At 40.2% G+C, this 14,882-nt stretch overlaps 1 protein-coding gene across 1 annotated transcript in view; it reads left to right on the forward strand.

The window, feature by feature from the left end:
• LOC118641404 (ectonucleotide pyrophosphatase/phosphodiesterase family member 7-like) overlaps window positions 1–14,490 on the forward strand; it is a 47,367-nt gene extending 32,877 nt beyond the window's left edge. Inside the window, exons 4-7 of the mRNA XM_036278580.1 lie at window positions 837–1,463; window positions 10,260–10,497; window positions 12,590–12,713; window positions 14,421–14,490. Coding sequence (XP_036134473.1) covers window positions 837–1,463; window positions 10,260–10,497; window positions 12,590–12,713; window positions 14,421–14,490 — 1,059 coding nt within the window. The remainder of the gene's footprint in view (window positions 1–836; window positions 1,464–10,259; window positions 10,498–12,589; window positions 12,714–14,420) is intronic.
• Window positions 14,491–14,882: the final 392 nt, after the last annotated feature.

Below are 14,882 nucleotides of genomic sequence, written 5' to 3' on the forward strand. Positions count from 1 at the left end.
CAAATGTTATAAGCATTATCTATGGGAACCAATAAGGTAGCTTCTCCCCTCTCCAACAGCCCCAGAGGAAGTCCCAAGATCATATCTCATTAGCCTTGACTGGGACATGGGCCCAAGGCTGAACCAACTACAGTGGCCAGAGGATGCAGTGTCCTCTAGCCAAGCTAGAGCCAGATGTGGAGCCAGCACCCCAAACCTGGAATGGAGCAAGGGCAGAGAGGAGAATCTCCAGGGGAAATCAGGGTATTCCGAACCAGCAGACAGGGCAGTGGGTGCTGGGCAAGCAAACATATTAACTGTCCACTACACACACTGGGGAAGGCCCGTGGTGGCTTGTTATGTCAGGAGGCAAAGAGTACCTAACTGTGTCAAAGCATGAAGCCCAACACTTTATCTTAGTTAATTGACTCAACTCTCACAAAAATTGCGTCAACTTTTTGGCATTTTGCATGTAAAAACACTGAAGCATAAGAGGTTAAAGAACTCACTGTTACCAACTTAGAAACTCATTTTTCTCCATTCTAAGGAATTTTTTTTAATTTTTCCATCTCTGAAGTTAGAGTATATTTTTCAATCACTGGAGTGTCATGTTTTAATTGGCAGTATTGTCCTTCCTATTAGTGCATAAAATAACGGCATGTCTTTCGACTAACAGAGTTTTAGATTAGATGAGATCCTGGTGAAGCCAAGAATAAAATCCAAACCTCTCTGACTCCAAAGCCCATTTGTTTCCTAAACCTCTGGACGAGGGCAGGGATGTCGACAAGTTGGGCTTTACTTATTATGAAAAAGATATGAGAAGTGATCCTGACGGAATGTTCTTCTTGTGCTTGCAGGGGAGGAAGACGGCGTCATTCCACTATCCCGGGGGAGGTGCTACATACAAAGGTGAAGCCGTCCAGAGGTCCCTGGTGGAGTCTTACACTCACCCAAACAGCAATGAGACAGAATGGAGGGAGAACATTGATATCGTTATGAACTGGTTCACTAAGGAAGACTTTGACTTCGTGACTCTATACTATGGAGAGCCAGATAACGTGGGACACAAGTACGGGCCAGAGACAGAAAACAGAAGGGTAATTATTCAGCAAATTGACAGAACCATCGGGTACCTGGTGGAAGCCATTGAGAGGCACAGCTTGACTGAGCACCTCAATGTCATCATCACGTCAGACCACGGCATGACAACAGTTAAAAAGAAGCCCAGTGTCACCGAGATCCTCTTGACCAACTACATCAAGTACAAGGACTTGGTCAAGTTTGATATCGTGGACTATGGAGGCTTTGGGATGATCCTGCCCAAACCAGGGCAAGAGGAAGCCCTTTACCAAGCGCTGAAGAATGCACACCCACACCTCAAAGTCTACAAGAAAGAGGAATTTCCAGAACGCTTCCATTTTGCTAAGCATGAGCGGGTCCTGCCAATAGTGCTGTATGCCGACTCTGGTTATAACATCAATGGGGTAAGTTGACTTTAAAATGAATCAAGTCATCTTGGATCTGGGAGACAGCCGCTAGGGAGGGACAGTCTGGAAAACATTAAAACGTAAGTACACAAACATTCAGTGGTAACCCACTGTTTCATATGTGTTCCCACCCCCCCACCCCTGTCCCATATTACCATTATGCAATAATAATGAACACATCCCTGACCAATGCTAAGTGCCCAGTGCTGTACTAGAAACTTAACATGAGTTATTTCGTTTTTATCTAAAGACAGATGCTCTTATCTCCTTCATTTTAATAAGGAAGAAACCACAGCTAGAGAGGGGTCATTGGGGATTAGAAGTGTAAGGCTGATATCTGAACCCAAGCCTGTACACTTTTTGTTTTCAACTTTTACTCATTTATTTTTGTTACAGATGTTTCTCCCCCCATCCCCCACCCCCAGACACCTTCCTCCCCATTCCGCCTCCCCACCACCTCCAGCATTGTTGTCTATGTCCACTGGTTATGCATAAAGCATATGAGTTATTTGGTTTATCTCATCCATCCCCTCCGCACTCTGAGGTTTGTCAGTCTGAACCATCTTCCTTTCTATGTCTCAGGGTTTATTTTGTTCATCAGCTTATTTTGTTCATTATATTCCACAGATAAGTGAGATCATGTGATATTTGTCTTTCTCTGATTGGCTTCTTTCACTTAGCATAATACTCTCCAGACTCCCTCCATGTCATCTCAAAGGATAAGAGATCTCTCTTTCTTACAGCTGCATAGTGTTCCATTGTATATATATACCACAACTTTGTATCCACTCATCCATTGATGGACACCTGGGTTGTTTCCAGATCTTAGCTATAGTAAATAGTGCTGCTATGAACATAGGGGTACATATATTCTTTCTGATTGGTGGTTCAGGCTTCTTAGGATGTGTTCCTAGAAGTGGGACCACTGGGTCAAATGGCAGATCCATTTTTAATTTTTTGAGGAAACACCATATTGTCTTCCATAGTGGCTGCACCAGTCTGCATGCCCACCAGCAGTGTGCTGGAGTCCCTTTTCTCCACACCTTCGCCAGCACTTGTTGTTTGATGATTTGTTGATGGCGGCCATTCTGGCAGATGTGAGGTGATACCTCATTGTCGTTTTAATTTGCATCTCTCTAATGATTAGTGACGTTGAGCATTTTTTCATGTCTCTTGGCCATTTGTATGTCCTGTTTGGAGAGGTGTCTATTTAGGTCCTCTGCCCATTTTTTAATCAGGTTCTTTGTCTTCCTTTTGTTGAGTTGTTTGAGCACTCTATATTTTGGAAATTAACCACTTATCTGATGTATTGTTGGCAATTATGCTCTCTCATATAGTGGGTTCCCTTTCCATTTTGATGGTTGTTTCTTTTGCTGCACAGAAGCTTTTTAATTTCATGTAGTCCCATGTTTTCATTTTTCTTTTGTTTCTCTTGCCTTAGGTGATGTATCAGCATATGATGTCTGAAATTTTGTTGCCTACATTTTCTTCTAGGATTTTTATGGATTCATAAGTCACATTTAAGTCTTTTATCCATTTTGAGTTTATTCTCGTGTATGGTGCAAGTTGGTGGTTTAGTTTCTTTTCTTTTTTTTTTTTCATGTAGCTGTCCAATTTTCCCAACATCATTTATTTAAAAGGCTGTCTTTACTCCATTGTATGCTCTTGCCACCTTTGTCAAATATTAATTGAGCATAATGTCTTGGGTCAATTTCTGTGTTCTCTGTTCTGTTCCATTGATCTATCTGCCTGTTCTTGTGCCAGTACCAGGCTGTTTTGATTATAATGGCTTTGTAATATAACTTGATATCTGGTTGTGATCCCTCCTACTTTGTCCTTCTTTTTCAAGATTGCTGTGGCTATTAGGGATCTTTTTTGGTTCCATATAACCTTTTGAAGTATTTGTTCTAGTTCTGTGAAATATGTCATTGGTATTTTAATAGGGATTGCATTTAATATATAGACTGCTTTGGGTAGTATGGACATTTTAATGTTGATTCTTCCAATCCATGAACAAGGTATGTGCTTCCACTTTTTTATATCTTCCTCTATTTCTTTTTTTAATCTTCTGTAGTTTTCTGCAAATAGGTCCTTTACTTATTTGGTTAAGTTTATTTCTAGGTATCTTAATTTTTTTTTAGCAATGGTAAATGAGATTTTTTTTTTTTTTTTTTTTTTTAGTTTCTCTTTCTGTGAGTTCATTATTGGTGTGTAAGAATGCTGTCGATTTCTTGATGTTCATTTTGTATCCTGCTACTTTGCCAAATTCATTTATTAAATCAATAGATTTTGATAGAGTCTAGGGTTTTCTATCTACAAAATCATGTCATTTGCGAATAATGACAGTTTCGCTTCCTCCTTTCCCATTTGGATCCCTTTTATTTTTTCTTCTTTTCTAATTGCTGTTACAAAGACTTCCAGTACTATGTTAAATAAGAGTGGTGAAAGTGGGCATCCCTGTCTTGTTCCTGTTCTTAAGAGAAATGCTTTTAGTTTTTGCCCATTGAGTATGATGTTGGCTGTAGGTTTTTCATATATGGCCTTTATTATATCGAAATATGATCCCGCTATTCCCACATTGCTGAGAGTTTTTATCGGAAATGGGTGCTGGATTTTGTCAAATGCTTTTTCAGCATCTATTGATATGATCATATGGTTTTTATCTTTCATTTTGTTTATGTGGTGTGTCACATTTATTGATTTGCAAATATTGTACCAGCCTTGCATCCTTGGGATAAATCCACTTAGTCATGGTGAATAATTTTTTTAATGTATCGCTGGATCTGATTTGCTAATATTTTGGTATCTGTGTTCATCAGGAATATTGGCCTGTAGTTTTCTTTCTTTGTAGTGTCTGTATCTGCTTTTGGAATTAGAATTATGCTGGCCTCATAGAACGAGTTTGGAAGTCTTCCTTCTTCTTGAAATTTTTGGAATAGTTTGAGGAGAATGGGTGTTAGTTCTTCTTTGAATGTTCGATAAAACTCCCCCATGAAGCCATCTGGGCTCGGGCTTTTGTTTCCTGGGAGAGTCTTGCTTACATCTTCAATTTCCTTAGTTGTTATTGGTCTGTTCAAGTTTTCTGTCTCTTCCGGGTTCGGTTTTGGAAGAATATGTGTTCCTTCAAATTTGTCCATTTCACTTAGATTGTCCAATTTGTTGCTGTATAATTGTTTATAGTAGTTGTCAAGGATCCTTTGTATTTCTGTGCTGTCAGTTGTTACTTCTTTTCTTTTGTTTCTGGTTTTGTTTATTTGGGTCCTCTCTCTTTGTTTCTTGACGAGTCTAGCTAAGGGTCTATCAATCTTGTTTATATTTTCAAGGAACAAGCTCTTTGTTTCATTGATCTTTTGAATTGATTTTTTGGTCTCTATGTCATTTATTTCTGCTCTGATCTTTACTATTTCTTTCCTTTTATATGCTCTGGGTTTTTCATTTTGTTTATTTTCTAGATCTTTAAGTTGTAGGGTTAGAAAGTCAATTAGAAATTTTTCTTGTTTCTTGAGGTAGGCCTGTAGTGCTATGAACTTCCCTCTCAGAACTGCTTTCGCTGCATCCCATAGATTTTGTGTTGTTGTTTTGTTTTGTTCATTTTCATTGGTTTCCAGGAAGTTTTTAATTTCTTGCTTGATCTCCTTGGTAACCCATTCATTGTTTAATAACATGCTATTTAGCCTCCATGTGTTTGGATTTTTTTTTTGTTTTTTTTTTTTTTGGCGTGTTTTTGTTGTAATTGATTTCTAGTTTCATGCCACTGTGATCTGAGAAGATGCTTGATATGATTTCAATCTTCTTCAACTTGCGGAGATTAGTTTGTGTTGTAACATGTAGTCTATCTTTGAGAATGTCCCATGTGAATTCTGCAGTTTTGGGGTGTAATTCTCTGTAGATATCTATTAAATCCATTTGATCTAGTGCATAATTTAGAGTCTCTGTTTCCTTGTTAATTTTTTGTCTAGAGGATCTATCCAGTGTTGTCAGTGTGCTGTTAAAGTCCCCTGCTATGATTGTATTGCTGTCGATTTCTCCTTTGAAGTCTTCCAGAAGTTTTTTAAGATATTTTGGTGTTCCTATACTGGGTGCATATATGTTTACCAAGGTTATATCTTCCTGTTGGATAGATCCTTTCAATGTTATATAGTAGCCTTCTTTGTCTCTAGTTATGGCCTTCATTTTGAAATCTATTTTATCAGATATGAGTATTGCTACTCTAGCTTTTTTTCCTTTTGTTGGCTTGGAAGATTATTTTTCATCCCTTCACTTTCAACCTATGTGAGTTCTTTTTTTTTTTTTTTTTTTTTGTTCAGATAGAGTGGGAGGGAGAGAGAGGAAGAGAGAGAGAGAGAAACATCAATGTGAAAGGGACACATCGAGTGGCTGCCACCCGCACGACCAACCAGGGCCGGGGACAAACTGCAACCGAGGTACGTGCCCTTAGCGGGAACCGAACCCGGGTCTCTCCAGACCGCAGGCTGACTCTCTAACCGCTGAGCCAAACCAGCCAGGGCCTATGTGAGTCTTTTGTTGTGAAGTGGGTGTCTTGTAAAGAACATATATATGAGTCATGCTTTTTTATCCAATCAGCTACTCTTTGTCTTTTGATCAGAGCATTCAATCCATTTACATTTAAGGTTATTATTGATATGTACTTATTTATTGCCATTTTTGTTTATTGTGGTTATATTTTTCTTCCTATTTCTTCTACTAATTACAGTAGTCCTTTTAACATTTCTTGTAGTGCTGTTTTGGTGTTAATATATTCCCTTAGCCTTTTTTGTGTGTGGAAAACTCTATTTGAGCTTCTATTTTGAATAATAGCCTTGCTGGATAGAGTAGTCTTGGATTCAGAGCTTTGTTCTTCATGACCTTGATTACTTCATGCCACTCCCTTCTGGCCGTAGTGTTTCTGCTGAGAAGTCAGCTGAGAGCCTTATGGGGTTTCCTTAGTAGGTAACCTGTTACTTATCTCTTGCTGCCTTTAGGATTCTCTCTTTGTATTTAATTTTTGGCATTTTAATTACTATGTGTCTTGTTGTGAGCCTGTTTGGGTTCTTCTTACTTGGGGCTCTCTGTGCTTCTTAACCTGAATGCCTTCTTCCTTTGCCAAGTTAGGAAAGTTTTCTGTCACTATTTCTTCAAATATATTCTCTAACCCTTGCCCATTTTCTTCCTCTTCGGGGACTCCTGTGATGCGAATGTTATTATGTTTAAAGTTGTCCCACAATTCTCTTAAGCTGTCTTCCTATTTTTTTTTTCTTTTGGCTTTCTGATTGGTTGATTTTTTTCTACCCTGTCTTCTAGTTCACTGATCTGGTCCTCAGCTTCCTCTGCTCTTCTGGTTATTCCTTCCAATGTGTTCTTTATTTCTGCTATGTCATTTATTTACAATTGGTTGGTTTTCAATGTTTCTATATCTTTACTCATGCTGTTGAGCTCTCTACTCATATTGTTGAGCTTCCTCATTATCATTGCTATGAACTCTACCTCTGATAACTTGCTTAACTGCAGTTCATTTATCTCATTTTCAGTAGAGTTCTCTTATTCTTTCATTTGGGATTTGTTTCTTTGTTTCACCATTTTGGCTATCTCAGTTTGTTTTGGAGCCTGCCAAATTTTCCTTGTGGGTGTTGGTGTTCTGCTGATTGTGGCTCCCTCTACTGAGTTTGGATGAGTATGGGAGAACCCACATTAAACACCACTGTCAAGTTTTATTTTTCTGGGTAGATTTACAAGCCCAGGAAAAGTTCAGTTATCCTCTAGCTCTTTGCCTGGAGGTTGTTAGTCTCAGTTACTTGATGAGCCTTGGGTTGTAACCCTCAAATGAATGAAAAATTCCCTCAGGTATTGAGGTTAAGGGGATTTCCAGAGGGTAGGACAGAAGCTGGCTGTTGATGAGTCTCAATTTGCATTTCTCTGGTCTGGCTGAGTGGTTAAATTCCTGAGGGAGGGGCTGTTGCTTCTCCCTGGGGCTAAGGGAAGGGGCTCTTTAAGTAATATGGCTACTGCCCTGTGAGGGAGTGATTCAGCAAAAAATTCCCATTGCGCTCTCCCCTTTTCAAGTTCCTGAGTCTCCGCAGATTACCAGTCCAATCCATCCTCTCTCTGTCAGAGCCCAAGGTAAATTGTTGTAGCGAATTTAGTGCTGTTACCTGGTCCTCTGTGCTGTGGAGCCAGCTTTGAATTTTAACCCCAAGGGAGCTGCTCACAGCAAAAACAGCTGCTGTTCATTGGCTCCCAGCCCTCCCTCTCACACTTCTGCAGTTCTTACCAGGCTTGATTCAGTGTTCTTTTTCCTGTCCTTGGTTATATGGGTCCTCTCCAGCTGCTTTTCTGTTACTTTTTCCTGACAATTTGTCTTTATTTTAGTTGTAATTCCAGTTTAGTCCTGGGAGATGGTCTGTGTAGCTTCCATTCACTCTGCCACCATTTTGGAATCTTCCCTGAGCCTGTAAACTTGATTATTATGCACAGATCACCAAGAGATTCACCAAAAATACCACCTCCTAGTTCCCCTTTGTACATATCCAAAAAAAGAGCAATCTTTTTTTTCTGTTCACACAAAAATTTATAAACAAATGCTCACAGCATCATTATTCACAATAACCAAACAGTGAAAACAACCCAAATGCCTATCAACTGATGGATGGGTAAACAAATGATATATCCATACAGTGCAATACTATGTAGCCAATACAAGGAACAAAGAACTGATACATGCTACAACTTGAATGAACCTCAAGAACATTATGCCCAGTGAAAGAAATTAGATACAAAGAACCACATATTCTATGATTCCATCTAAATTAAATCTCCAGAACAGGCAAATCTACAGAAGCAGAACATAGATCGGTGGTTGTCTCGGGCCAGGGGTGGGGAAGACTTCAGGACAAATGGGGAGTGACTGGGGAAGGCAACCGGGTTTCTTTTTGGGGTGATGTTAATCTTCTAAATTTGATTGTGGTAGTAGCTGCATAGCTCTGTGAATACACTAAAAATCATTGATTTGTATACTTTAAATGGTATGTAAATTATGTCTCAACAAAGTTGTTCTAAAAAAACAAGCAAGTCTAAAGAAGAAAATACAAAAATCAATGCTAATTGTGAGACATAAGTAAAATGGTGTGGTTTTTGTTAACTACTAACCAATAATTCATGGCAGAACAAAGTTGAGATGATGTTTAAATATCACATAACAGAGGACTATCTCAGGTACAGCTTGAAGAACCCCTGTCTAAGGCTGTGGGGACAGGAACCAAACATTATAATTATGTTTGCATTCTGTATACTTTCAGCTTGCTATAAGTCCTGAGTATAATAGATATGGGAAAACTCAGGTCATTATGATCTAATGGTGGTGGAAATATTCACAATAAAATGCAATAATTTGTTGGTATTTTATAATCCCTCAAGTATCCCAAAACACTGAGGATGGGTTCCCAAAGCTCAGGCCTCTCTAAGGGGAGATTCCAGAGCCAGTGGCCTCTTTGTAAACCTGGTTCATGATGTAACAGGTTGCAAGTATTGTGAAGGCATTAAATGGACAGTCACATTCCCAACGTGATGAACCAGATAGTTTGAGAGAATAGGATGCTGTGATCAGTTTAATCTCTGGCAAACTGACAATTAGACAGAAAATCCTTTGGTCTCAGTACATCTCCTTGAGTATACTTCTTGAATTCCCATCTACCTGCCTGCCTTGAGGCACAAAGTATAGTGGATGCTATGCTTCCCTCTTCAGGGACTAAGGAGTTTGCAAACCACATGAGGCCCTCACTTGCTCTTTTTTCCCCCTAAATACTCCCCAGGGAGGGAGGGGGAAAGAGAGAGAAACATCGTTGTGAGAGAGACACATTGATTGATTGCCTCTCCAATGACCCTGACCAGGGCTGGGGATCGAACCTGCAACCCAGGTACGTGCTCTTGACCGGGAATCAATCCCATGATTCTTTGGTTCTCAGGCTGATGCTGTAACTGCTGAGCTAAACTAGCCAGGGCTCAGGCACTTGCTCTCGATGGGCTTCCCCGTGGCCTCAAAGGTCATTGGACTGGTTTCTTCAGCGAGGGTGAGGGAGCCTGAGCTGAGTGAGAGAATGTTTCTGTATTCACCAGGCCAAATATGAGACCAAGTTTCCAAAGTACAGAGCATCACATTTCTTACATGCTAGAATATCTGTTGGTCCTAAGAAAATATAAACAGTATTGTAACTCTTACTTAGTCATTTGAAAAAGGGCACAGACAAAAACCTATCTGGAATTCATTAAATAATTATCTACAGTCTTTAATCCCTTCTCTTCAAACCACCCCCCAAAATATAGACACACTTTTATGCTATAAAAAACATACCTGGCTCTAGAACCAGGCAGTCTGGGTTCAGATAGCTGCTCCAAACCTTGCTACGACATGACTCAGGTCAGGCTCCTCACTTCTCATATCTTCAAAATAGGGATGATAATAATAGTGCCCTTGCTGGGCCACTGTGAGGGTCAAAAGAGTTAACATATATTGGTAAAGCATTCAGAACAACTCATGGTACATAGTAAGCGCTCTATGCTTGAGCTTATTGTTATTGTCACTATTGTTGTCATTATCTTCTTGCTGTTTCTAATGGGTATGCTCTCTTCACTCTCTCTTAAAGATCTTTCATTCCTTGCTCTTCTTCCTGCCACTGCAGAAAGCAGTGTCCTTCCTCATCGTTTAAATTTTCAAAGATTTCATGGATCCCACAAGTATGAAATTACCTCAGGGGCAATCAGTGAATCAGAATATAAAGTGGCTTTTTTGTTATTTTTCAGCGACTTATAATATATTTCAACAAAGGAGATCACGGCTTTGATAATGATCTCATGGACATGAAGACCATATTCAGAGCTTTCGGGCCAAATTTCAAGAAGAATCACCTGGCTGAGCCTTTTGACAGCATCCATATCTACCCACTCATGTGTAAGCTTCTGGGGGTTACCCCTGAACCTCATAACGGCTCCCTGGCAGTCACCCAGGAAATGCTTGTGGACTCTTACAACCAGCAGCCAGGTGAGATATAAAAACAGCCACCAGCAATGAGGTATCACCTCACACCTGTCAGAATGGCCGCCATCAACAAATCATCAAATAACAAGTGTTTACGAGGGTATGGAGAAAAGGGGACTCTAGTAGACTGCTGATGGGAATGCAGACTGGTGCAGCCACTATGGAAAACACTATGGTGTTACCTCAAAAAATTAAAAATTGAATTGCCATTTGACCCAGTGATCCCACTTCTAGGAATATACCCTAAGAAGCCTGAAACACCAATCAGAAAGAATATATGTATCCCCATGTTCCTAACAGTACTATTTACAGTAGCTAAGATCTGGAAACAGCCCAAGTATCCATCAATAAATGAGTGGATAAAAAAGCTGTGGTACATATATACAATGGAATACTATGCAGCTGTAAGAAAGAAAGATCTCTTATCCTTTAAGATGACATGAAGGGACCTGGAGAGTATTATCCTAAGCAAAACAAGCCAAGCAGAGAAAGACAAATATCACATGATCTCACTTATTTGTGGAATATAATGAACATAACAGTCTGAGGAACTGGGTAGACCCAGAGATGTGGAAGTAGGGTACAGACTGACAACCCTCAGAAGAGGGGGACGAGGGGAGGGAAGAGATAAACCACAGAATTTATATGCATGTACATATAACCGATGGACATGAACAACAAAGCTGGGGTCAGGGTGGGGGGGATGGGGAGGAGAGTGTCAATGGGAAAAAATGGAGAAACATCTGTAACAAAAATAAATTTAAAAAACAAAAAAACACAGCCACCAGAAAATTGGCAGCACAGTCTGTTCTGTCCTGAGCAAGAACAGATTCATAATGGGGTCTTCTGGGGAGGGAGTGAAATCAAGCAGAATAATCCTGTTTCCCTGCAGCTTCAGCACCCCCAGCACAAGATATCAGCAGCTCTAAAAAGATAGCAGAGGAGGTAGGGAAACCCAGGAAGTGCTGGTGACATTTTACATAGTGCCTCCGGGGCAAAGGGAAGTCCCTCCATAGAGGAAGTCAGAGGATTATCCTTCTGATCCTCAGAAATCAAGTGCAGTCTGCCCCGATGCCCCTTGCAGATACCGAAAATTAGCCTTCCTTCCGTAGCTCTGTGCATGTTGGTGCCTGGAGAAAGCTGCTTACCATTTCACTCATTGCTGAAAAAAAGGGGGCAGGGGCTCCTGTAAATGAGGTTGCTAATTCTTAAGACTTCAGAATCCTAAATCTGGTCCCTGGCCAGGTGGATCATTTGGTTGGAGCGCCGTCCTGTACACCAAAAGGTTGCGGGTTCGATCCTCCGTTAGGGCAAGTGCAGGAGGCAACCGATTGATGTTTCTCTTTCACATCGATGTTTCTCTCTCTTTCTCTTCCTCTCTCTCTAAAATCAATAAACATATCCTCAAGTGAGGATTTTTTTAAAATCCCGAATCTGGGCGACATAAAGGAAGAAAGAAAGCATCTCTGGGAATTCAGTTGTTTGCAAACCCTGGCCAGATTTTCCTCTGCCAGGAGAGACTTAGATACTGCCTAATGATTTATCGAGTACTAAGAGCAACCATACTCAATCAAAACAGTATAAAGAACAGCTTCTTGCACCCTTCTTCCCTTCTTCCAAGCCACTGCCCATGATCTTGTGAACTTACAAAAAGCAGGTCCTTTTGCAGAAAACTAATTAAATAAATGACCACTTCAAATTATTTAGGATTTTTTTTTTTTAACTTTAGAGTTTGCTCAACTATTTGGACCCTACTTCTGTCTAAGGTAAGGTGTGTTTGACCATCAGTTATTGATAAGCAGAACATCCCACCAACTGATTTTTAGTGAATTGGCTTTTAGCAAAGTGGTCATTTGGCAAAGTGGTCATTAGGCAAATGGGTCATTTGACAAATAGGTCGTTTAGTAAATCGGCTTTCAATGACTTGCCCTGTAAGATTTCTCTACAGTGAGCACTTTCTTGGGTTAAATGTATATTTCATTTCCATAATTAATATTCACTAGTGCCTGGATGGGAAACTTCCCAGGGACCCAGGAGCATCTGGAACAGCCTCTTAATAATCAGACAGTTAAAATCCATCTGATTTTTTTAACAGGAGCGGAGATGCAGAGGGCATCTGTTCTCCAAAATACAGCCATAGGTCTTGGGACTGTCACAGGAGTTCTTGTAGTTCTATTTGTCACTATCGTGACATACACAGCGATTCGTCGGAAAAAGAAGTGAGTGGCCTTTGGGTTTCCTGTGTTTGGTGCACATTGTAATAATCCATTTCTACCACTTCCTGCCACAGGGGGTCCAGCACTTTGAGAACCCAGCAATCAGAGCCAATTTGGGACCAGGGCTCAGAAGAGACCCCAGCTTGGTTTAATAATCTACTTTCATTGTCTCAAAATTCTTAATTTTTAACAAGGACCCTGCATTTGCATTTTGCACGGGACCCCTAATTATGCACTGGTTGTATTCATTTTCTAGAGCTGCCATAACAAAGTACCACAAACTGTGTGGCTTAAAACAACAGAAATGTATTGTTCCGCAGATCTGGAGGCTAGAAGTCCAAAATCAAGGGTTGAGCAGGGCCATGGTCCCGCTGAAACCTGTAGGGGAAGGTCCTCCCTTGCCTCTTCTAGCTTCTGGTGGCTGCCAGCAATCCTTGATGTTCTTTCTCCCATCTCTGCCTCCACCGTCCCACAGCCCCCTTTTTCCTGTGTCTCTGTCTTTTAAGGATACCAGTCATGGGATTTAGGGCATCCTGTAACCCAGTATGACCCCACCTTAATATAATTATATCTACAAAGACCCTATTTCCAAATAAGGTCACATTCCTAGGTACCAGGTGTTAGGACTTTTAACAAATCTTTTGGGGGAATATAATTCAACCTATAATATTGGTTCTACCACCAATCAAAGCATTATATGAGCCTGGCCCACCACTGTCTATATCTCAATAGTTTATCATTAGACTGAGCCTTCCATATTATTACACCCAATCCTGACCATTCTTCTACTTTAACACAGCATGGGGACCTCCTGAACACTATAAACTAAGGAAAGGCAGAACTTTACTTAACCTTAACTCCATTTCAAAGCCCACATTTAACGTAATTTATATTTAAACCATAAAATTTTCCTGTAAGTTGAAACATGACCTGTAAAGGTCTCTACACCCTGAAGCAAATTTTTAGAAAGAAATCAATTGGTCCTTTTTTACAGAAACCATTATCCATAGGATAGATACAGGGAAAACTGCAATGTACTGATTGAATTGCCATGCCCACAGCATAATTTCTAAAAGGCAACCATTCTATACAGTTAAAAGCATTAGGTTGTTATTATTATTATTATTATTATTATTATTATTGAAAGCTCAAATCCAGAAGCTGAATCTTTAATTTAGCATGTGCTCACACACCCCTCCTGCCCCTGGAAGGACCACTGAGATATGTTCTAATGCTTCTCTCCATATCAACACCACCTGGAATTGTTACTCGCTGTGTTAACAACAATGGTTACTTACTGTGTTAAACAGCAGTCTAATCTTCACTTACACCTGAACATACCACACCTCTGAGGTCCATAGAACGTCATCAGTGCCTTGATCCTTCCAGATTCAGACCTGAAATGCATCACCTTTGTCCCTCCTGAAAGCCCAATGCTGTGGCCCACTCAGGGTCCTTCCCCCAATTTGCTTCCCATCTATGGCACCAGGAAATGTTGGACCAGCCTAGGTTTATTAATATCTTAGCATAACATCATACAGTGTTACTATGGCATTGACTCTACATGTCCTTTCACTCCTCAGAGGAAAGGTAATTAATAGCTATTATGTGTGTTCATAGAATAAGACCTTTAGTTATGAGTTTAACTGATAGAATAAGTCCCATGGTTATGAGTTTAACTGACCCATTCCCATTGGTTTTCTATTACAGGCAGAGAGCTGATCAAAACATCAAAAGTGAGCCAATGCACCTGACCGAGCTTCCGAGAGCCATCCTTTAGGACCAAGACTCAAATCATAGTTAAGACTCATTGTTGTATCACAGGTGGTTCTATCTCTGGAGACTGAGAATAAGAGGATTTATGCAACATCTCGGAACCAGAAACCATGGATTCCATGTAAAAACACAGCAATCGCCACAGTGCACCTTCTTTATTTAAATCAACAGTGTTAAGGGAATAAAAGATGATCAATTTTTGTGTCAGATCCTGCACTCATTTGGTTGTGGAAGAAGCACGACAGACATGGGAGAATAAATACATTCTATTAGAGTTCATTCTCCTCTCTTGTTCTCATTGCTGAGCAGGGCTCCAGTGTTTCTTGTCTGAAAGGGGTAATGAGATTTAATGTGTCCTCTCATCTACCCTCTGCAAGTATATTTAACAAATTAAGC

The sequence above is a fragment of the Molossus molossus genome, unplaced genomic scaffold (assembly GCF_014108415.1).
Source record: "Molossus molossus isolate mMolMol1 unplaced genomic scaffold, mMolMol1.p scaffold_m16_p_3, whole genome shotgun sequence".
In the NCBI taxonomy this organism is placed as follows: domain Eukaryota; kingdom Metazoa; phylum Chordata; class Mammalia; order Chiroptera; family Molossidae; genus Molossus; species Molossus molossus.